Source organism: Lipotes vexillifer, unplaced genomic scaffold, assembly GCF_000442215.2.
Source record: "Lipotes vexillifer unplaced genomic scaffold, Lipotes_vexillifer_v1.1 scaffold216, whole genome shotgun sequence".
Taxonomy (NCBI): Eukaryota; Metazoa; Chordata; class Mammalia; order Artiodactyla; family Lipotidae; genus Lipotes; species Lipotes vexillifer.
Window position 1 is genome coordinate 3,066,685 of NW_006779100.1, and position 21,288 is coordinate 3,087,972.

Below are 21,288 nucleotides of genomic sequence, written 5' to 3' on the forward strand. Positions count from 1 at the left end.
TTTTTTTTTTTTTCAAAAAATGGGGAATTCCCTGGTGGTCCAGTAGTTAGGACTCTGAGCTTCCACTGCTGCAAGGGGCCTGGGTTTGATCCCTGGTCGGGGAACTAAGATCCCGCAAACTGCGTGGTGCCAAAAAAAAAAGAAAAGAAAGAAAAAACAAAAAACCCCACCAAACTCATAAAGTGAACACACCCAAGTAACAACCACCCAGGTCAAGAAACACCACCTTCCCAGGTGCATCCTCTCTCTATTACCCACCTCTTTCTCTCCAAAGGTGACTTCTATCCTGCCTTCTAATACCATAGATTAGCTTTGCGTGCTTTTTTGGATGTTGTATAATGGAATGATGTACTGTGTATCATTTTAGCTCAACATTATGTTTGCAAGACTCATTCAAGTTGTTGTATGGATCAGTAATTGGTTTATTTTCATTACTGCACAGTATTCAATTTCATGAAAACACTACACTTTATTCATTCTACCATTAGTAAACATTTGGATTGTTTGAGTTTGGGGGCCATTATTCATAATGCTGCCATGAAGATTCTTTTTTTTTACCATGCTGCCACGAGCCATGGCAGTGAAAGCCCAGAGTCCCAACCACTAGGCCCCCAGGGAACTCCCATTATTCTTGTACATACATGTGTGTGTATTTCTGCTGGGCGTGGAATGGTTGGGTCAAAGGGCATGCTTACGTTCAGGTGTAGGTACTATTTTCCATCAAACAGGTTTTCAGAGTGGTTGTACTGACATTTCTTCCAGCCGTGTGTGAAATTTCCAGTTGCTCCACATCCTCCCCTACACTTGGTATTGTTACTCCTTTCCATTTTAATCATTCTGGTGGATGTGCAGTGATGTCTGTTCTGGTCAGAATTTGGACTTCCCTGATGACTAATGAAGTTATGCATGCTATTCCCATTATCCATTGCTATGTAACAAATCATCCCCAAACTTAGAAGCTTAAACAACAGTCGTTTTCCTACTTCGCACAGTTTTGGAAGTCAGGATTTCAGGAGGTCTGCTGTGCAGAACTGGCTTGGGGTTTCTCACGCAGATGAAGTCAGATGGGGGCTGGGAGAGCTGGGAGCTGGCCGGGCATCCCTCTCTCTTCACGTAGCTCAGGGCCTATCCATGTGGTCTGCCTGCTTGGGCTTCCTCACAGCACAGTCAGACTGCTTACACAGTGGCTGAAGACTTAAAGACAGAATATTCCAGCAAATAAAGTGGAAGATGCATTGTCTCCTATGAGCTATAGCCTTGGAAGTCATATAATATCACTTCTGCCGTATTCTATTGACCTAAATAGCCACAAAAGTCCACTCAGTTTCAAGGGAAAGGGGGCATAGTCTCCACCTCTAATTGGAAGGACTGTCAAAGTCACACTGTAAGAGGAACATGTAGAATAGAAAATATTGTTGCCACTGTCTTTGCCACTATCTTTGCCATACATGTTTTCAGGCATCTATTGGCCATTCTGTGTAGTGCTTGAGCCATCATTTCTCTTTTTCTGTTGGGTTATCTTGTCTTTTTCCTTCTTGATTTGCAAAGTATATTCTGAGTGCTACATTTCCCCCCCAGATATATGTATTATAAATATCTTTTCCCATTATTCTGAGGCTTGCCTTCTCATATTCTCAATGGGTCCTTGTGTGTGAGTGTGTGTGTGTGCTTATTAATTGAAATTTATATTGAGACAATTGTAGATTCACATGCAGTTGTCAGAAATAATATGGAGAGGTCCCTTCCACACTTTGCCCAGTTTCTCCACTGGTGACGTTTTGCAAAACTGCAGAGTAATATCATAACCACAGCCAAATATCACAGGATGTTGACATTGATATAATTTACCAATTTTATTCAGATTTCCTGTTTTGCTTGTGCTCACTTATGTAATGTATTAAGTTCTACACAATTTCATCACGTGTATATGTACATGTATCCACCACGATAAAGTTACTGAACAGTTCTAGTACAAGGATCCCTAGTGTTTAAAACCACACCCAGCCCTGTTCCTACCGCTGGCAGCCACTAATCTGTTCTCCATTTCTAAAATTTTGTCATTTCAAAAATGTTATATATAACTCACACCCATTAGGATGGCTACTACCAAAAAAAAAAAAAAAAAAAAAAAAAAGAGAGAGAAAGAAAGAAAAGAACAAGTGAGAATGGTGAAAATGTGGAGAAATTGGAACACTTGCACACTGTTGGTAGGTGGTGGGTATATAAAATCGTGCAGCTGCTGTGGAAAAAAATATAGTTCCTCAAAAAATTAGAAATAAGGATTCCCTGGCAGTCCAGTGGTTAGGACTCAGAGCTTTCACTGCTGAGGGCCCGGGTTCAATCCCTGGTGGGGGGGGGGGGAAAAAAAAAAAAAAAATATAGTTCCTCAAAAAATTAGAAATAAGGATTCCCTGGCAGTCCAGTGGTTAGGACTCAGAGCTTTCACTGCTGAGGGCCCGGGTTCAATCCCTGGTGGGGGGGGGGGAACAAAACAAAACAAAACAAAAACAATAGCTAAAACATGGAAGCAATCCAATTGTCCATTAACAGATGAATGGATAAGCAAAATGTGGTGAATATATACAATGGGATGTTATTCAGCGTTGAGGATGTTATACTAAGTGAAAGGATCCAGTCACAAAAAGGCAAATATTTTATGATTTCACTTATGTGAGGTATGTATAGTAGTGAAATTCATAGAAACAGAAAGTAGGTCGATGGTTGCCGGGGGCCGGGGACAAGGAGGAATGGGGAGTTATTGTCGAATGGGTAGAGTTTCAGTTTTACAAAATACAAAGAGTTCTGGGAGATGGATGGTGGTGATGGTTACATAATAATATAAATGTACTTAATACCACTGAAATGTAGGCTTCAGATTGGTTAAGATGGTAAATTTTATGTTATGTGTACTTCACCACAATTAAAAATAAAAGTTATATAATTGGAATCATATATGTAGTATGTAACATTTTGGTACCGATCTTTTTTGCTCAGTATAATTCCCTGGAGATTAGTATGTCTTTTGATAAACACATATTCTTGATTATTTTTATTATTTTTGGCCACACCTCGAGACTTGCGGGATCTTAGTTCCCTGACCAGAGATTGAACCCAGGCCACTGCAGTGAAAGTGCCAAGTCCTAACCACTGGACTGACAGGGAATTTCCTCTCTTATATGGTTATTGAGTTTTGACTTGTTTAAAAAACTTTTTTGATGATCCTAAGGTCATGAAGATATTCTGTTCTTTTCTATATGTTTTACAGTTTTACTTTTAACATTTAGATCCACAACCCATCTGGAACTGATTTCATGTACAGTGTGAGGTTCAAGGTCAAGAACCATCCCCCCCCCCCAGATATCCAGTATCGTTTATTGAAAAGACTGTCTTTTCCCCACAGTTCTACATTGCCACTTTTGTCATAAAACAAGTGTGGGTCTTTTTCTGGACTTCCTGTTCTATTCCATCGGTCTACTAAGTGCCAGTATCACACTGTCTTGATTACTAAAACTTTAAAAGTCTTGACATCCGATAGTTCGAATCTTCCGACTTTACTCTTTTTCAAGCTTGTCTTGCTTATTCTTGGTCCTTTGGCATTTCCCCATAACTTCAGAATTAGTCTGTCAATTAAAAATCTCTTGGGATTTTGATTGGTATTATATTGAACCTATAGACCAATTTGGGAGAAACTATATCTTTGCAACGCTGAACCTGTTTCTTTTTTTTGGCCGCACTGTGCGGCATGCAGGATCTTAGTTCCCTGACCAGAGATCAAACCCGTGTCCCCTGAAGTGGAGTGCTGGACCACCAGGGAAGTCCCTGGAATACTGTCTTTACATTCATGAACATGGCATACGGAGGGCATTTTCTTTCCCCTCTTTTTCTCTTATACCCAATGTCAGCAACTCTTGTTAGTTCAAAATAGATCCAGAATCTGAGTGCTTCTCACCAGCCCCCATTGGTCCAAGTCACCATCATATTTCACCTGTATTATTGCAATACAGGTAAGAAGCAACTGTCCCTCTCCATTCTATTTTCAGCAGAGCATTCAGAGTGACGTTCGTATTGTGTTGTCTTTCTATTATTGATTCGTGGGAGCTTTTTATTTATTTACTTATTTATTGCCACACCAGCAGCTTGTGGGATCTTAGTTCCCTGACTAGGGACCGAACCGGGGTCCACAACACTGGAATCGCAGAGTCCTAACCACTGGACTGCCAGGGAAGTCCCTGGGAGCTCTTTTTAAATGAGATGCAAGCCCTTTGTTAGAAACGCATACTGTAAATGCTTTTTCTGACTATGCTTGCCTTCTCATTTTAAGTTTCTTTTGATGAACAGAGACTTATTTTGATGGTCTAATTTATTTTTTTCTTTATGGTTAGTGCTTTTTTTTTTTCGTTTTTGTCCTAAGAAATCTTGCCTGTGCGAAGGTCACAGAAACATTTCCCTCTTGTCTTATAAGCATTATGGTTTGCTTTTTTACATTAGATCTATGATCCATCTCAAACTAGTTTTTGTATCAATATATGGAATGAGGTAGGGATCGTGACTCAATTTTTTTCTCATTTATTTATTTATGTATTTTTGCTGCACAGCATGTGGGATCTTAGTTCCCCAACCAGGGATTGAATCCTCACCCCCCGCGTTGGAAGCTCAGAGTCTTAATCACTGGACCACCAGGGAAGTCCCAATTTTTTTCTCATTTAGGCTCAGTTGTTCAACCATTTCTGGAAAAGATTTTCCTGTCTCCCTTGGATTGTCTCAGTGCCTAGAATGATCTTTTTACATGTGTCAGATCGCATCACTTCTCTTTCGAAGCCCTTCAGTGGTTTCCCATCTCGGAGCAAAGGCAAAAATAGGCCCCATTAAGATTCTACATGAACCAGAAACAGGTTTCCATCCTGACCTCATCTCCCACCACTCACCCCACTGCTCATTCATTCACTCACTTCCAAACACACTGACCTCCTTGCTGGTTTTTCAGTCATGCCAGACACACTTCCATGTCAGAGGCTCTGGACAGAAAGCTCTTCTCTGATATCTGCATGACTCATTCCTTTGCTTTCCTCAGTGCTACCTTCTCAATGAGGCCTTCCTCACACTAAAGTTTCAACACCCTCCCGAACTTCCTATTCCTTTCCCTGTTTATTTTCCTCCTTGGCACATACCATTATCTAACATACTGTATATTTAATTTTTCTTATTTTGTTCCCCCCACCTGAATGTAAACTCTAAAAGCTAGGGATTGGTTTTATTCACTGCAGTCTCCCCTGCGTCTAGGACAATTCCTGGCACATAGGAAGCATTAAATTTGTAAAATGAATACAGATACTGAGGCCCAGAAAGATGAAGCTACCTGCCCAAGATTACACAGGTGATGAACAACAGAACTAAAATTTAAACCCAAGCAGTCTGACTCCAGCGCTCACACTCTTGAGAAACAGTCTCCATTACCGAGTGGGGCTCAGGATGGGCAGGGGTGCAGTGAACCTGGCAGCCCCTTCCGTCTTCTGTCTGCAGTGGAGCCAGGTCTCCCTGGCCTCAGGTCTGGCTTCAGCACCTGGGCGATGGTGGCCCTGCTCTAGGATGCTAAGGGGGCATGCCCCCCAGTGGCTAGGGTGGGGAAGAACAGGCAAAGTGCAGCTTTCAGGCTGAAGGGGTGTAGGGGTGGGGGACCTGGTTGGTTCTTGCTTCCCAGTCTCTCCCCTCACAAAAGACACAATACAGGGTGTGGGGATGACCAGATCTTTATTCTACCAGAAGGGACGGGCAGCGGGGCAGTGCAGCATCCAAGCCCCAGACCACACATGCAGCATCCACATGCAGGAACAGCTACACAGGCTGGGGCAGGGCAAGGGGTGGGGGACTGGGACCACAGGACACCCACAGCACCCCTGCCAGGATGCTTGGGTCCTGGGCTCTTCTGCCTCCACTGGAGCAAGGACACAGAGGACTGGGCTGCTTCCCCATGGCTGGAACCTAATCACTCTGGCCAGGAAGAAAGCTGGCACAAGGGGTGTGGAGTCTGGCCAGTCTACAGCACTGGATTCTGTATAGGGTGCCATAGCTTTGCCCACTGGAAGGGCCCAGCCCGACACCCAGGACAGTACAGCCCTAGTAGGAAGAGGGTCTTTACACTTTCTAGTCTCCAGAAGGGCTAGATCCTGATCCCAGAAGGGATCAGCAGAGTTGGGACCAAGCCCCACTCCACCTAGTAGGGACATGTCCATGAAGGGGACTTCCCTGAGCACAAGCAGGGGCCTCCTAAGGCAGTAGTAAACTGAGGGAGCTGCTCTATACAGGAGGCCTTCCCTCTGTGCCCCTGGGCGGGGGAGAAAGAGGTAAGGTATGAGAGCAGGCCTGGGGCTGGGCACGGGGTTAGTGAATGGCGCTGGCCCTGGGCCTGCAGCCACAGATAACCTGGGCCGAGAAGGGAAGGTCCCCTTCCTGGGGGCAGGGACCAGGCCAGGAGAGGGCAGGGTGGCCGTCCTACCCAGAATCCCTGCACCCGTGCTGAAGCTCTGGCTGGGGCCACAGGGGGAATGGACAGATGCACAGAAAACTTCAAGGCACCAGGATTCTGAGGAGCAGCAGGGCCACCCCCCAAGAGACAGACAGTGAGACAACATCTTCAGCCTAAACTACATGATGTGTGTAGAGGATGGGAGGAGAGGGGACAGAAAAAGACAAACAGACAAAGGAAGGAACGTACAGGGAGATAAGGGCGGAAGAGACAGACCAGACAACTGTGGCAGTGAAACTGAGGGTGTGGGGTAGAGGAGAAGCGGACGGAGACAGACAGACAGGGGAGAAGGGAAGACAGCCAGAGGCCCGAACACGCAGCACTCCTGGTCCCTACAAAATAAGGCACCAGAGTCAGTAACGTTCCCGTTGTCCCTGTGGTACTAAAACGGGTGCTGAAGAGGGGGCGGTGGCTGCTGAACGGTGTGAGCCTTCGGGACCTCACACCTGTGCACCGGTGGCCTTCTTGATCAGTGGTATCTGCAAGGATGGGAGATGCCATGAGGCCTTGGTTCCGGGGCCCCCAACCGACCGCTCCGCCTGGGCCAGTCCACTGGGTTGCCCAGCAACCCACCGCAGATGGCTAGACACCCACCTTAGACAGGTCCACGCCCGTGAGGGCGTGCACAGAGGCAGGCAGCTCGGCCAGCAGTCGGTTCACCTCTGAGGTCACCTTGCTGTTGTCCCCACTGAGGACCACAATCTCATCGACTTTGGTCAGAGGGGCGGAGATTTTGGCAGCAATCTAGGAGGCGGGGGTAGGGTGGGGGTGGGGGAGCTGGTTGGTACTCAGACTCCATCCACCTGCCCTGTCCAGCATCTCTCCCTCCCGTCTCTACCTCACCCAATCCCAGTGTAGCCTGGGTGGCCTTCATTTGCAATTCATGGTCAGACGGCCCAGTGGGTTAGGGATGAGCCTATGCCTGTTGTGGGGTTCTCTCCCCACTGCTGAGTACTCCCCAATTTAACCCTCCCAGCCTGCCTGTTGCTGTGTTACTGACAAGGCCCAGAGAAGTCCAGCACTTGCCCAGCCAGTCTCAGGCTGGGGTGGGAGCCTCACCCGGGGCAGGGCCTCCAGCACCAAGGCCATCTTGGCTGCATCCCCGTATTTCTGGTAGGCCTCAGCCTTGAGTTTCATCCGCTCAGCCTCTGCCTTGCCCATCGCCTCGATGACTGCTGCCTCCGCCTCTCCGATTCTGCGGATCTTCTCAGCCTCTGCCTGTGCCAAGAGGACCTGCTTCACCCTGGGGGAGCCCGGGTGGGCAGGATCAGTGGGAAATGCCAGGGGCCCCTCCAGCCTTGCCTGGGGGCCACCAAACCCCGAGCCTCTGCTTTGGCAGGTGTCAGGGGTGGGGGACCCACGAGAGGAGGGTGCCCTGGCCTTCTGACTCTGGCCAAGGAGAGGGCACTGGCTCCCAGATGCAAATGAGAGAGGGGACCAAGCAGAGGTGCCCTCTGTGCCAGGCACCATACCAGGCCCTTAAACCTCCTACATCTAATTCAGTCTTCCTAACAACAACCCCACAGGAGAGGCGGGTCACTCCTACTTCACAGTGGGGGAGAAGGGGCCCCCAAGCTCGGTCAGGAGTGGAGGGAGTGCATGGGTGGCAGAGGAGCTGGACTAACCCCCCAGCCCGGGCACCAGTGGCACCTACTTCTCGCCCTCGGCGATCTGCTGTATGCGGTGGGCCTCGGCCTCAGCGGGGCAGCGCACTGTGGCTATGAGCTCCTTGTCTGTGCGCAGGATCTCCTGCGCCTCCACTGCAATCTGCTTCTTGCGCTGCACAACCTCAATCTCAATCTCTTCCTGCCGGATCTTCTGCTGCTCACGGGCCCCTTGTAGCTCGTAAGCTAGCTGGGCCTCAGCCGTCTGTGGCGGGAGTGTGGTCAGCATGTCACAGGCTGGCTGCCAAGTCCTGGGCCCTGAGCCCCAACCTGGGATGCCCTACGGCTTCTCACCTTGATGTTGACCTCCTCACTGAAGGCTGATTTTTGCAGCTCAAAGGCTCGCTTGGAGTCGGCGATCTTGGTGTCTGCCATGAACTTCACGTCCAGCATCTCCTTCTTGCACTCGGCTTCCTGCGAGCAGGAGGGGCAGGTGCTTAGGGTCCCCTGAGCAACCATGGTCCCACCACCCCTGAGCTCCCTGTCCCTGGGGCTGGGAAGGAAAGCCCACATACCCGGATGCCTGCATCCCTCTCAGCCTCGGCCACTCCGATGTCGGCATCTCTCTGTACCACAGCAGTCTGCGTCTTGCCCAGGGAGCTCAGATAGTCCACTTTGTCATACACGTCCTGGGGAGGGAAGGGGGAGTCATCCCTGGGAACAGTCAGAGGCATAAAGGTTCTCCTCTGGCCAAGCTCCCCACTCCCGGATGGACGCAGAGGCCACAGGCTTCCCATCACACTGCACCTTGATGGTGAAGCTGAGGATCTCGATGCCCATGCGGCCGACGTCGGGGGCTGCCACCTCCCGCACCAGCTTGGCAAACTGGTCCCGGTCCTGATAAATCTGCTCCACTGTCAGGGTCCCTGAGGGCAGAAGGATCATGGGCTGGCTCCCCAGGGGCCCAGCCAGCTGGGAAAGGGAGGAGGCATGCAGGTGGAGGTCTGAGTGTACGCAGGGGTCACGCGGTCAGAGCTGGGTCTTCCTCGGTTTCTTCTTAACAGCATCTAACACTGAGCCTCCTCCTGCAGGGTCCAGGCAGGATGAGGAAAAGTGTCCTAAGCAGCACCAGGTGCCTGACCAGACTGGCAGCCGCTCAGCCCCTACTTCAATGCCCTCCTCTTCACTCAAGTCACCTCATGTTTTGAAAGGAAATACTTGACGGAAAACTATCAGCTTTTCAGCTAGAAGCCTCTCAGCGGGACTGACAGGCAGAACCCCCTGCTCCCCCTGTCCCCTCCCTGGCCATGGCCTGGGAACACTGTGAGGCTCCTTGAAGGCAGCAGAGGGGTCCCCGGGCTGGGCAGGGCCTCACCGAGGATGGAGCGCAGGTGCCCCTCCAGGGTCTGCAGGACGACGTTCTTGACGTCCTGCACGCTCTTGCCTAGGAACTGCTCGCAGGCCACGGCCAGGAGCTCCTTCTCAGTCATGATCTTCACCTGCCAGTGGTCACAGAGGCGCCTGAGCCAGGCTGGAGGGAGGCTGACGGAGGCCCCAGACCCAGGAGGATGGTGATGGTACCCCTCCCCTCCTTTTCAGGACCTGGAGGCCTAGGGGCTGGGAGGGGGTGGAGTCTGTCTGAGGCCCCCAGTGGGGAGAAGACATGAGGAACTCATACTGAGAAACTTCATCTTCACTGGCAGCCCCAGGCCCTGCCATGGCCTCTCTTCTGGGCATTTGGGGCTCCCCACTACCCCTCCAGTCCACTCTCTGCCCCTCAGCCTGCAGGTCTCTGCAAAAAGGAGAATGAGCAATAGGGGCACAGACAGACAGACAGACTAGGAAAGAGAGCCGGGACAGGGCAGGAGACAGGTCCGGGGTCCGCCACCAAGGGTGGGCATCCTCCTGCCTTTCATTCCCAAGGCACTAAGCCGACAACCCCCTCACCAGAGGCCTAGAACATGGTTGAACCTGCCCTGTGTGGACTTCTGGAGAGCAGGAAGCCCCTTGGCCAGGCACTGAGCTGGGAAGATAACGCAGCCTCCGACTCCAGAGCTCCCCTGCCTCACGTGGCCTCGCCCTCTGGTCCCCACCCTGCAGCCCCCTACCCAGGGAACAGGGAAGGCTTGGATTCTGGGGCTTGGCATTTCTGACACCTGCAAAGAAGGGGGTGGGGTTAGTGAGACAGGAGTTCTCAGCACTGGTTCTGTCCTCCGCGGGCCCGCTGGGGAGAGAAGGGGTGTCTGTTAGTCCTGCTGGGCGGCCAAGAGGCCGAGCGTGTTCCAGTGGCGATGACACTCGAGGCAGGGGGGCGGGGGCAGGGGCGCTGGAGGGAGACTTGCCCCTGGCTGCCGTCCTCTCCCCCCCCCCAGACCCCAGCATGGCGACGAGGCAGCTCAACGGACATGCGCGGGGCTGCTGAGTTACTATACCTGGGCGACACCCGTCACAGTTAAAGCTACCCCCTCGGCCGTCTCTACGTCCTCGCAGCGGGGCTGCAACGTCATAATCTCTAGGGAAATCCTGCCAAGAAACGCAAAACAGGGACATGGGTCTGGGGGCCCAGGGCCTGGGGTGCGGGGAAAGGGTGTGACACCTCACTGCTCCGGCTGGGATGGGCCAGGGGTCCTGCTGGGGGGGAGGACCCTCTAAGGGGTCAGAGCTGGGAGCATGTGAGGAGGCGATGGGTGGGAAAGCAGGTGGGGGGTGGGGTGCAGATGGCTCACAGGAAGGAGTGGAGTGTGCTACCCACGTGCACACATGTCCTCTGCTCAGGTCAGCCTGGCTGCAAGAGTGGGAAAGGGAAGCAGAGGAGAATTGGCTGTGGGTGGTCTGGGCTGGAGGAGTGGGGGTGGGCAGAGTCTACAGATGTAGCTGTGTGTGTGTCCTGGGACAGCACGTAAATGCTGGCTCTCTAGGCCGTGCTGTGCAGGCCGTCCAGGGATGCCATCTGAACATGGCCCTCACCTGTTCCCTGGGTCTGCTCACACCCTGGGATGCCCCAGGAGGCTGCTGAGAAAGCTCTGCCTTGTAGCCTGGCACGCTGGGAGCCTGCCCCCTGTGAGGGAATCCCGGCCTGGTCCCTCTACCTGGCAACAGGCTAGGACTTGAAGCCCACCCTCTGGGGTTGGGGCCAGGTGGGCCAGTGGGGGAAAGGGCTGGGGTCACACTAGAGCTTCCTGGCCAAGGAGCACTAATCCTACAAAGAGTTGTTCTGCCCAGACAACCTGAGTCCTCAAGGGTCCACAGCACCCAGCTGAAAAGGGACCTCGGCATTTGCAGCCGTTTCAAGTAGAACGTGGGTTTGGAGGGAGATGAGGCTGCTCTAGAAGCGGGTCGAGAGAGGCCTGGACCCTACTCATTCCACACAAGGTGCTCTGGGCTTCTTCTCAGGCCTCTGCTCTGAAGCCTGCCCTCCTGTGGCTATAAGGGGTGGGTGCAATGGGGACAGTCCCCTTCCCCATTAGGCATAACACCATGGGTGAGGAAGGGTGTGGTGGTGCAGGGGTTTTGCCTGAGAAGCTGGAAGACAATTTCATGAGAGGGAAGGGGATGGGTAAGGTGACATGTAGGTCTCTTCCAGCCTGGGGACCTGCCAGCATGCAGGCTCTGAGAAGCCAGGGGTTTTCTGATGTTCATCGCTGCCTCCTCAGTGCCTGGAGCTGACAAGGTGCTCAACAGGGAGCTGGTGAATGAAGCAATGAAGATGGGAACCTGCATGTCATGAAGAAAGCACTTGGAGTTGCTCAACGCCCTTGCTCAAGAAAGGGTTTCATAGCTACGGCTGCGTGGCAGTGAGGAGTGAGACAGCAGGTCACTTGCTTTTCCAAGTGAGATCATGAGATCATGTTCACGGTACAGATGGGGCTCCTCTAGCACTTCTTTCCTGAAAATCCCAAAGCGCCCTCATATCGTTCTACTCGCCTTTCCAATATTCCTACGAGGCACAGGGAGGGCATAATTCTCCCCATTTCACGGATGCGGAAGCTGAAGTCCGGTGACAAGAGATCTGCTCAAAGGTCCCTCGACACAAATTAGGGGCAGGAAATTGGGGGGCGTCAAGTGGCGGGGTGAACAGAACTCCCCATGGGATGCATCTCCTGGCCCTGCAGGGAGGACTAGGGCTTGACACTGAGGTGTCAGCCTGGAGCAGGGGCTGGCAAGGGGTTCCGTGGTGCCTGGAGGACTAGGACTTCTGTAGGAGTCGTTAGGCCGGAACCCTCCGCCCAGACAGCCCAGCTCTGTCACTAAAGGGCCTGTGTCTCCTGCCTCAACTTACTCCCAATTTAGGCTTGTCATCCAAGGACCCCCACTGGCAGACTTGGGCAGAGCTTCCAGAAGCCCTCACCCTTTCCCCCGCTGGCAGCCCCAGTGAGTGAGGGCAAGGGAGTTGGGGATCTATAGGGATCCATCCTGCCACCCAGAGCAGCAGAGGTGGGAGCAGAGGGGAGAGAGGCACACTCTCAGAAGTGGAGTCCATCCAGCGCCTGCCTGCCAGGCCCCGCAGGGCAGGAAGAGAGAAGGTTAGACACAGAGGAGGGAAGCAGGTGGGTTATTACCTGTGCAACCCCTGTTACGAATAGCGGGACCCCCTCCGACGTCTCAATATTCTCACAGCGACACAGGATGGTCATAACCTCCAGAGACAGTCTGAGGAGCAGCCAGGGGGTGGGGAGAGGTAGGGACAGGAAGGGGTAGGAGGGGACACAGCAAACACACACAGTGGTTACCAGACAAGCACCCAAAGCCTGACGCCTGGGGGGTGGGGTGGGGTTGCTCTTAGCACTTCAGCTCCCCCCGCTGCCAGCTCAGCCTAGGGCCGTAGGGGGACAGACACCCCCTTGCTGGCCTGAGGCCTCTGGGTCTCTTCTCTAGCCCCCATACCCTTCCAGTGAGGAGCTGCTGGGCTGGAGGAAAAGTCTGCCAATGCCCTGGGCCCGTGACCTGAGGTTGGGAGGCCTGTGCATAGGGCACCTGGGTTACCCACCACCTCACTTTCCCAGAAGATTCCTGGCACAATCTGGGAGACAGCCTCAGCTCCACCCTCCGGACACAGGCTAACCTGTGTTTCCAGAATTGGCGGGGGAGGCCACTCTGGGGATTAATGAGCCATAGAAAATACTGAATCCTGCTCGGGGCACAAACCCTCAAGGCCTGTGCTTCATATCACTAAGAAGGCAACTTAGGGCCAGAAAAGCCCCCTCCCTAGAATTTTGGATTTTCTGATCTGGGGGGAAGGGTGTGTCAAGGAAGCCTGGGGGAGAAAGTGCGCCCCTGCCAGGATATTCACGGGAACAACAACTGGGAGACAACCGAGTCATTCACTTTGGAATTTCCAGAGTCGGGCAAAGCACAGAGTCATGGCAAAGGAAACCAAGTGCTTCAAAGCCACCTGGCCCCCGCTAGCTGGGCCTTCCTAGGGCAGCGTGTGTGAGAGTGTGTGCAGGGTGCTGGTCCAGTCAGAGGCCAGGTTGTGGACAGCATGGAAGGTTCCTTACACCAGAGGAAGGGAGGAGGGAGGCTGAGGTGACAGTGCAGAAGCAGGTGGACTGGGGGGATGGGGAACAGTAGGCAATGTGGATCCCCCAACTCTACTCTCGCAGTGCCAGCCCTGGGGGCTCCAGCCATGCAGATGTGCAAAGGTTGCCTTCACTCGAGCCCCTAAAAATAGCACCCTTGGGTCTGAGAGGACTCTCGACCCAGCTCAGACAGGAACCCACCAAGCTCTCTTTTGGGGAAGGAGGAGAGAGGGAGACAGGAAAGAGGGAGGAGGGAGGGAGTAAGGGAGTGAAGGAGGGAGGCTGCAGCTCAGATGCCAGAGGTGGAGGAATCACTCGGGCAAGGGAGAGAGAGCTGCCCACATCAGGGCCTCAGGATAGGACAGGATGTGGCAGCAAAGTGCAGCAGGAGGAACTTCCCTGAGTCTGGAGAAGAATGGCTGACACCAAGGCGGGTGACATGTAGGATGGCTGTGGAAAGTATCTCAAAAGGGAGGCTGGGCTAGAAAATTCCACTCTGACCTGAGAGGCTCCTGCCAGCCTAGGGAAATAAAGGCCTCAGCTTGTGGAAATGTCCCCCAAGCAGGCTAGGGGCTGGGGAAGGGGCTGCCCCAAACAGGGCCCAGGAAGGGGAGTGGCTGCAGGCTCAGACTACCCAGCAAGTGGGACCAGAGGGAGGGAGGGAGGATGCTGAGCCTGGATGTGGGAGGTCAGTTTCCTAGGATGAGGACAAGGGCCCCCACCCCTCACTTCCAAGCCTGCTGTCAGAGGAGCTTGGCCCTCCTGTCTTGGGGCTCTGCTCCCTGGAGCAAGAAGACGGAGGGGGGACCATGGCTGTGGAGAAAGGGCTGCTGGGTGTTGCCCCAGCAGTGGATGCCCGGGCAGGACAGGTCTCGGGGCAAAAGGCAAACTCTCTCGGCATGGCTGTATGTCGAGGTGTCTGGACAAGATACTCTATCGTCCCATGGCGGGTGGGGTGGGGTGACAGTGTCTCTGCGGAGGGCACCTCACAGCTTCTGACAGGCCAACTGGCCCCCTCAGGAGTGCTTAGGATCCGCCTGAGAGGAAGCTGTGACCAGTGCTGATTACTCTCTGACACTTTTGGCCTTGGGCCAGAAGAGTCCCCCGGGATCCCTCAACTCAGGCAGGGCCAAGTGCGGGGAGAGATGGAACAGTGGAGGGGGTTAGTGAGAAATCAGTGAAGTTTAAAAGTGGTGACATGCTTCCCATGCCCCTGACACTAGCCAACACCCTCAGACTCCCTGGAGCCCCAAGCACTAGCAGCCCAGTGTAGCCATGGGGCGTCTCTCTGCTGACTGGTGGGGCTGGGATCCAGGAAGGGGATTTCACTGGAATCTCTGCTGCTTCCCCTTCAGATGACCCCCACCGCCGCCAACATGCCCGCACTTTTGCAGCTCTGCTGCCTGTGTTGCCTGGGTCCTGGCCTGGAAGAATCTGGGCCCCTCGCCTGATCTCCCATAGTCAGGAAGGGGTGCTGGTGGAGAGGTGGCCGGGCCTCATCTCCTCCTGGGTGGGCAGTGAGGGGGCAGGAGAGGCCCAGGCCAAGTCCAGCCCTGCGGCAGGCTCTGGGAAAGCCAGCAGGTAGAGCCTGACGATGGGCCCTCTGGGGAGCTGAAACCTCCCTTCCCCGAGTAAGTCTCTCCAGACTGATTTAGGAGGTCCAGAGCCATCTTGCCCAGCCCCAGAGCCAATTTCTTAGATCCCTACCCCTTGTCTTTAACACACTGCTGTCAGAGCCCCTTCAGACTGTATATCCATTCTCTGCCATTTAGCCCCTGCCTGCATTGTCCCAGGGCCTGCACAGGTGAGGGTTTGTGTAAGGGGTTCCTTCAGCCTTTCTTCCCTTCTTAGACCCACTCCAAACAGGTGTGTAATTAAGGCTTCGTGAATAACTCTGAGCTAGAATCAGGGCATTAGCATTCTGCTTGAATTCTCTGGGACAGAAGTGATGCCCTCAATGGAAAAAAGCACACCCACCAAGGAGGAGGTGCCCACAGACAGACCTCCGGCATCCCTGTGTAACCCACTTCATCTGCTTCTTAGGAGGTCACACCCCCCCCCCCCCCCCCCCCCCCCCGTAACTCTGAGCTAGAATCAGGGCATTAGCATTCTGCTTGAATTCTCTGGGACAGAAGTGATGCCCTCAATGGAAAAAAGCACACCCACCAAGGAGGAGGTGCCCACAGACAGACCTCCGGCATCCCTGTGTAACCCACTTCATCTGCTTCTTAGGAGGTCACACCCCCCCCCGCCCCCGCCCCGCCGAGTGGAAGGCGGCAAGTGGTAGATGCTCTAGCTGACCTGTGGGGTGAAGGGGGTAAGGATGGAAGCCCTTTTCTCCCTTGCCCACCAGGATGCCCGGTTGGCTGGCCCCCAGGCCCTTACCTCTGAGTGTCGGAGATACACCACCAGGCCCAGGCCCAGCCGCCAAACACATACTGTTTATAGTCAGAACCGCAACAGCCCCCTGGAGAGCAAAGCAAACCACTGCTGGTCAGTCAGTTCTTGGGTCTGGGCCTTCGCCTGCTCTGACACTTGACAACTCCCACTGCTGGGTGCCAGGTGCTGAGGTTACAAATAAATGGAAGGTATGCCCTTAAGGGCCTCGGGATCTAGTTTGGAAGACAGGCAATTTGCGTAGAAAGGAGGGTAGCCAATGAGTAGTTCAGAATGTAAGGGCTTTCAGAGAATAGATGAGAGGTCAGAGGGCAGGAGTGAATGGAAAAGCTTCCATCTTTGATTCAACCATCCATTCAGCAAACAAATATTTTTTCATGCTAGGGAAACAGAGATGAAGATAAAATTCCTATCTTAAAAGAGGTGAGACTAGGAGGAGGGACCTTTTCCTGGGATGATGGTCGTACTATGCGATTCGCCTGTTATCAGAGCGAGTGCAGTCACAGAGGGAATGCGGGTGGGAGGCTAATGGAAGACAGCCTCTGAGCCAAGGTTGGGGCCTTGCTCGGGTCCAACAGTGAGGCTGGTTCTCTACTCCCAGGGGTTCAGAGTGAATTCGTTCTTCTTGTGGGAGTGGATGGGGAAGGCAAGGCCTCATAACAGAGCCCAACTCATGGTACCAACTGGAAAAGAGAAAGGGAAAAGGCCTAAAAAGGAAGTGACTCCTGGAAAAACTGTGTATCAACTAAATAGCATGCTGAACCTGGCCACGACCTGATTCATGCCGTGGACGCGTACGGCAGCTCTCTATACGGAAACGAGAAAAATCAATTCTTGAAATTCTTGTCACGAACCCTCCTGCTGATGCCAAACTTACTCAACAAGTTCAAGAAAACACAGTGAAAGCAAGAGGGGCTGTTCACTTGCAGTGCAGACATGTTCAGAAACAGACGATTCAAAGGAAACGTGATGGGGAAAATGCCAGTGGGTGTCATCATTTCCTCGTTCACAAACTTGGGTTTTCAGGAAAGCCTTAGGGTGTTTGCCTCCCAGGGTCAAAGGGCGTAGTTTTGTATAGCTGGGTTACAGTGTCTCTCAGGCCCCTTGGGAGGCGACAAGGCAGGGTGGAGGGGCAGAGGGCAGATCATGGAGTGGCTTAGGTATCAGGCCAAGGAGGTGTGTGTGTGTGTGTGTGTGTGTGTGTGTGTGTGTGTTTTACACATAAGAATCATTCCAGACATCAGTAGGGTGTGTGTGTGTGTGTGTGTGTGTGTGTGTGTGTGTCTGTGTGTCTGTGTCTGAGTGATGGGGGAGTCATTTAAGCTAAGGAGCAGCAGTTATATTTGCATTTTAGAAACACCGCTTTGCTGGGAGGAAGATACCTGGGTCAGGGAGGCTGGGTGGAAGCAGCCTCCTGCAGTGACCCAGGCCAGACCTAGGGGTTCACGTGCGGGGATGGCTTCTAGAGTAGTCTTGTCCAAGAGAACTTCCTTCGAGAGTAGAAATGCTCCCCAGCTGTGCTGTGCAACAAAGCACCTACTAGGGACATTTGTTACTGAGCACTTGAAATGTGACTGGTATAACCAAGCAACTGAATTTTAATTTAATTAACTTAAATTTAAGTGGCCACCTGTGGCTTGTGGCTACCATATCGGACACTGCAGGTCTAGAGCCCGGACTTGGGTGGGTGGTCAGGCCGACAACCGAGCAGACAATAGAGAGAACCACGAACCAGAGACAAGTTTTAAACAGGCGGAGGCAAAGGAACAAGGACCCCCGCAAGAGCGCCGGGCCTGCCAAGTCAGAGAGCCGGTGTCCGGCACTGCCCACTGAGCGGCCAGCCCTGCTTCCTGGTCTGCTCTATGCACAGGGTGCAAGCAGCCAAGCCCGAGGCCCAGGGACCAGGAGCAGCCCCGCAGCGTGCACAGGGGCAGGAAGAGGTCTTAGGTCTCTGGAGATACGGGTTCTCAGGGCTGCTGCTCAAGGTAAGCCGCTGCAGGCTTCTCTGCCCTGGGGATGGGGTAAGGGAAGCCGCTAAGGACAAGCAGTCAATTTGAAACCCAAACCATCTCGGGATCCAGTGAAACCGGAAGAGAGTCCAAAGCCACAGCTTGTTCCACTTCTTCTGGCCTGGTCGGGGCTGGGGCACAGCTTCCTTGCTGTGGCGGCCCCCTGCAGTGACCCAGGCCAGACCTAGGGGTTCATGTCGGGGGATAACTTCTAGAGTAGCCATCACTTCCTCGTTCCTCATCCCCCCCGGGGACTTCTCAGTGTGCTGTGGGAGGGGTGGTGGTAGTGGCGCGGGGCGGGATGGGGGTGGGGGAGCCCAGGGTGGCTGTCTGCCCTTTACCTTTAACTCATTCTCTGACCTTGGGAGCAGGCTGCCTCAGCTCAAGCTGGGCCTCAGCCAAGGGCAACATGGCCAGGTTCCCAGGGGTAGCAACAACAGGAAGCTGGGACTGCCAGGCTGTCCAGCCCCCAGCAGCCTCCTCCCCTGGAAGGCATCTTCCTCCCCCCAGCTTCCTGGTCACATTGAGCACCACTCCCAAAAGAGGACGCTTAGGTGGCCCCTCCTTGACCTCCCCAGTTCTCACTGTCTCCAGACCTGGAAGTTTCTCCTAATGTTAGCTCACTTTTTCTAACTCAATCTGCTTTCCTTTGCTCTGTCCTCAACCAAGCTGAAAAATCAAAAAATATCCCATGATGACCTCCGTCCTACTCTTAGCCCTCCCCAAACACAGGGGCCAGTCCGCCCTCTCAGGAACACTCCTATCCCTTCCTGCCCCTCTTCCACCCTTTTCTTCCTACTAGTCAAGAAGACCATCTACAACTCTACAAGCGGGATTTTTCTTTTTTTGGCGGTGCTGCGCGACTTGTGGGATTTCAGTTCCCTGACCAGGGATTGAACCCGGGCCATAGCAGTGAAAGCGCCGAATCCTAACCAGTAGACCACCAGGGAACTCCCATACAAGGGGGATTTCTTCAGTCGAAATCCCCCTTAGTAGCCTGGTAACGGCCAAATGTTCATAAATGCATAAAATAAGATACAGAAGAAACAAATTAAAGTTATCAAAATGTTAAAACAACCAAATGTGTGATATAGTAATATGTGCTCTGTGTAATACATTAAATAATAAGATCTCGTGGTAGATATTTTAATAACTGGCTTAATTTCAAAGTAGTGACGAGCATAAATGGTTTTTACGGTACCTGCAACAAAGGCAGTATGGTAGGAAAATATCTGCGAATACTATCATGGATTGTTGCTGACATTAATAATCATAAGAAACGCTAAATATCAGTTTAGGTTAGTGTGAATAAAAATGTACTATTCTCCCCTCATCCAAATACAAAGACCTCTAAATTGTATCCACAAACTCCAGGTTAAGAACTTCTGACCTACTGTAGAGAAGAGAGAAAGGTGTACGGTATTTGGATTCCCCTTTTAAACTCCCAAAAGTGGAAACAGAGGAAAAAATTTTACATTACAGAATGAAGGAGGGGGGTTACACAAGAAGAAGAACCTCCAGACTTTTCAAGCGGAAAAGATGATCATGAAATATATCAACATCCTCCTTCTGAAAGTAGGCTGTGTGAGATGCCCCTGGACTTAGATGCAGGCCCAAGTAATGGGGCGGGGGGGCACCGGGCTGGGAGCCCACGTGCTAGAGAGAGCCACAGCTCAGCTGGATCATCTCAAATCCAAAGGTAATATTATGCCAGGCATTCTCTCTCTCTCTCTCTCTCTCTCTCTCTCTCTTCTCTTCCACGCTCCCTTGACTCCAGTCCTCTTAATTCTCAGCATGGCCTCCTCTCCGCACCCCTAAAACAGCTTCGAAGCTAGCACTGCCTTGGCCTCTGGCCAGAGGACCAGGTTCCTGGCAACTGGAAGGCACAGAGCAGCCCATCTCAGGGGTTCCTCTTGCCCCTCAGTCTCAAGGATCTCCACAAAGACAGGACTGGACCTTTTGTCTCCTCAGCCCAGAGTCTAGGATTCTAGAGAGAAATCACACAAGAAAAACCAAGTGCAATGCAGATGTGGGTTTCTTTAGGAGTGGTGGCTGGGAGACTGGCCTAGTTCTTATAGAGGAGCAGATTTGGCCTCAGTGCTCTCTGGGGGTCTCCCTGGTGACCCCAAGGCTATCTTTTCTGGTTTTCAGGGAAGTGAAGGATCTTAGTTCCCCAACCAGGGATTGAACTTGGGCCCCCTGCAGTGGAAGGATGGAGTCATAACCACTGGACCGCCAGGGAATTCCTAGGGAAGTGAAGGATCTTAATTCCCCCACTGGAGTAAGGTGCTAGTTAGGGAGACTGGGGATTTCCCGTCCCAGGGGAGAGATGGATTTTGAGATCCAAACTGAGCCAGAGGCCATGTTCTGGGGTGAAAGTTCCCAGTGGATTCATCACACCTCTCAAAGGTGGGCAGCTACAAGCCCTGGCCCAGCCCACCCTCTCCTGTTCATTCTGCAGCCGGCCCTAACAACTCTGCACAGGCGGAGAAGCCCCACTGACAGTGGGAAGATAGGGATTCCTGCAGCTACAGGCCTCCAAGCTGTCAGGAAACACAGCCTCTCCCCAGCACCCGTGCCAGGGGCTGCACGAATTGGTGGCTTGAAAGGCTTCTGCCACTTCCCAAGATACCCAAACATACAATTTAAATAACAGCCTTAAGGCAAGATATCTCTCCCCTCCCCAATACTGCAGTCCCCCAGCCCCACCTAAGCTCACAGAAATTCTGGAGCCTGCAGCATTTTGCAACCAGAGCAACACAGAGCCACGTTTCTGTAGAGGCCGCACCCGCGTCCCTGGGGCGGGCAGTACCAGTTAACCCCAGCAAACCCAGCCTGCTGGGAATTAACGGGTCTGTGCCCAGAGCCCAAGGATTCATGTCCAGGGTCCCTCCCCCGACGTGCACCTGCGACCCAACCCCCGTCCCGGGCGCTGGCATCCGGCCAGACTGTTCCCGGAACCCCAAGGCTTCAGTTCGGTATACGCTAGGCCACAGGGGAGACCCTGTCAGGGGAGGAAGCAGAGAAAGGAGGGAATAAACACGGTTAAACATTCAGGGCAGGGGAGGTCTGGGAAGACCCTGGCCCGTTCCCTAGGGCGCAGAGCACGGCAAATGGGAGTACTGGTGGTCCCCCCTGGAAGGGGTCTCAAGGTGCGGCCCGGAACGCCGCAGGCTCAGGCCCCACCCCCGGAGCCCTTCCCCGGCCTGGCCCCTCCCCGTTCGCTCCCCAGCAGG

General features: G+C 53.0%; 1 protein-coding gene across 1 annotated transcript in view; it reads right to left on the reverse strand.

Moving 5' to 3' along the window:
* Window positions 1-5,731: 5,731 nt before the first annotated feature.
* Window positions 5,732-21,288, reverse strand: part of FLOT2 (flotillin 2) — a 17,726-nt gene continuing 2,169 nt past the window's right edge. The window contains exons 2-11 of the mRNA XM_007452430.1: window positions 16,032-16,113; window positions 10,560-10,650; window positions 9,503-9,626; window positions 8,935-9,053; window positions 8,703-8,816; window positions 8,482-8,601; window positions 8,178-8,392; window positions 7,583-7,766; window positions 7,118-7,267; window positions 5,732-7,002 (exon numbers count right to left, since the gene is read on the reverse strand). Of these exons, the coding sequence (XP_007452492.1) occupies window positions 6,964-7,002; window positions 7,118-7,267; window positions 7,583-7,766; window positions 8,178-8,392; window positions 8,482-8,601; window positions 8,703-8,816; window positions 8,935-9,053; window positions 9,503-9,626; window positions 10,560-10,650; window positions 16,032-16,113 (1,238 nt within the window). The 3' untranslated portion in view covers window positions 5,732-6,963. The remainder of the gene's footprint in view (window positions 7,003-7,117; window positions 7,268-7,582; window positions 7,767-8,177; window positions 8,393-8,481; window positions 8,602-8,702; window positions 8,817-8,934; window positions 9,054-9,502; window positions 9,627-10,559; window positions 10,651-16,031; window positions 16,114-21,288) is intronic.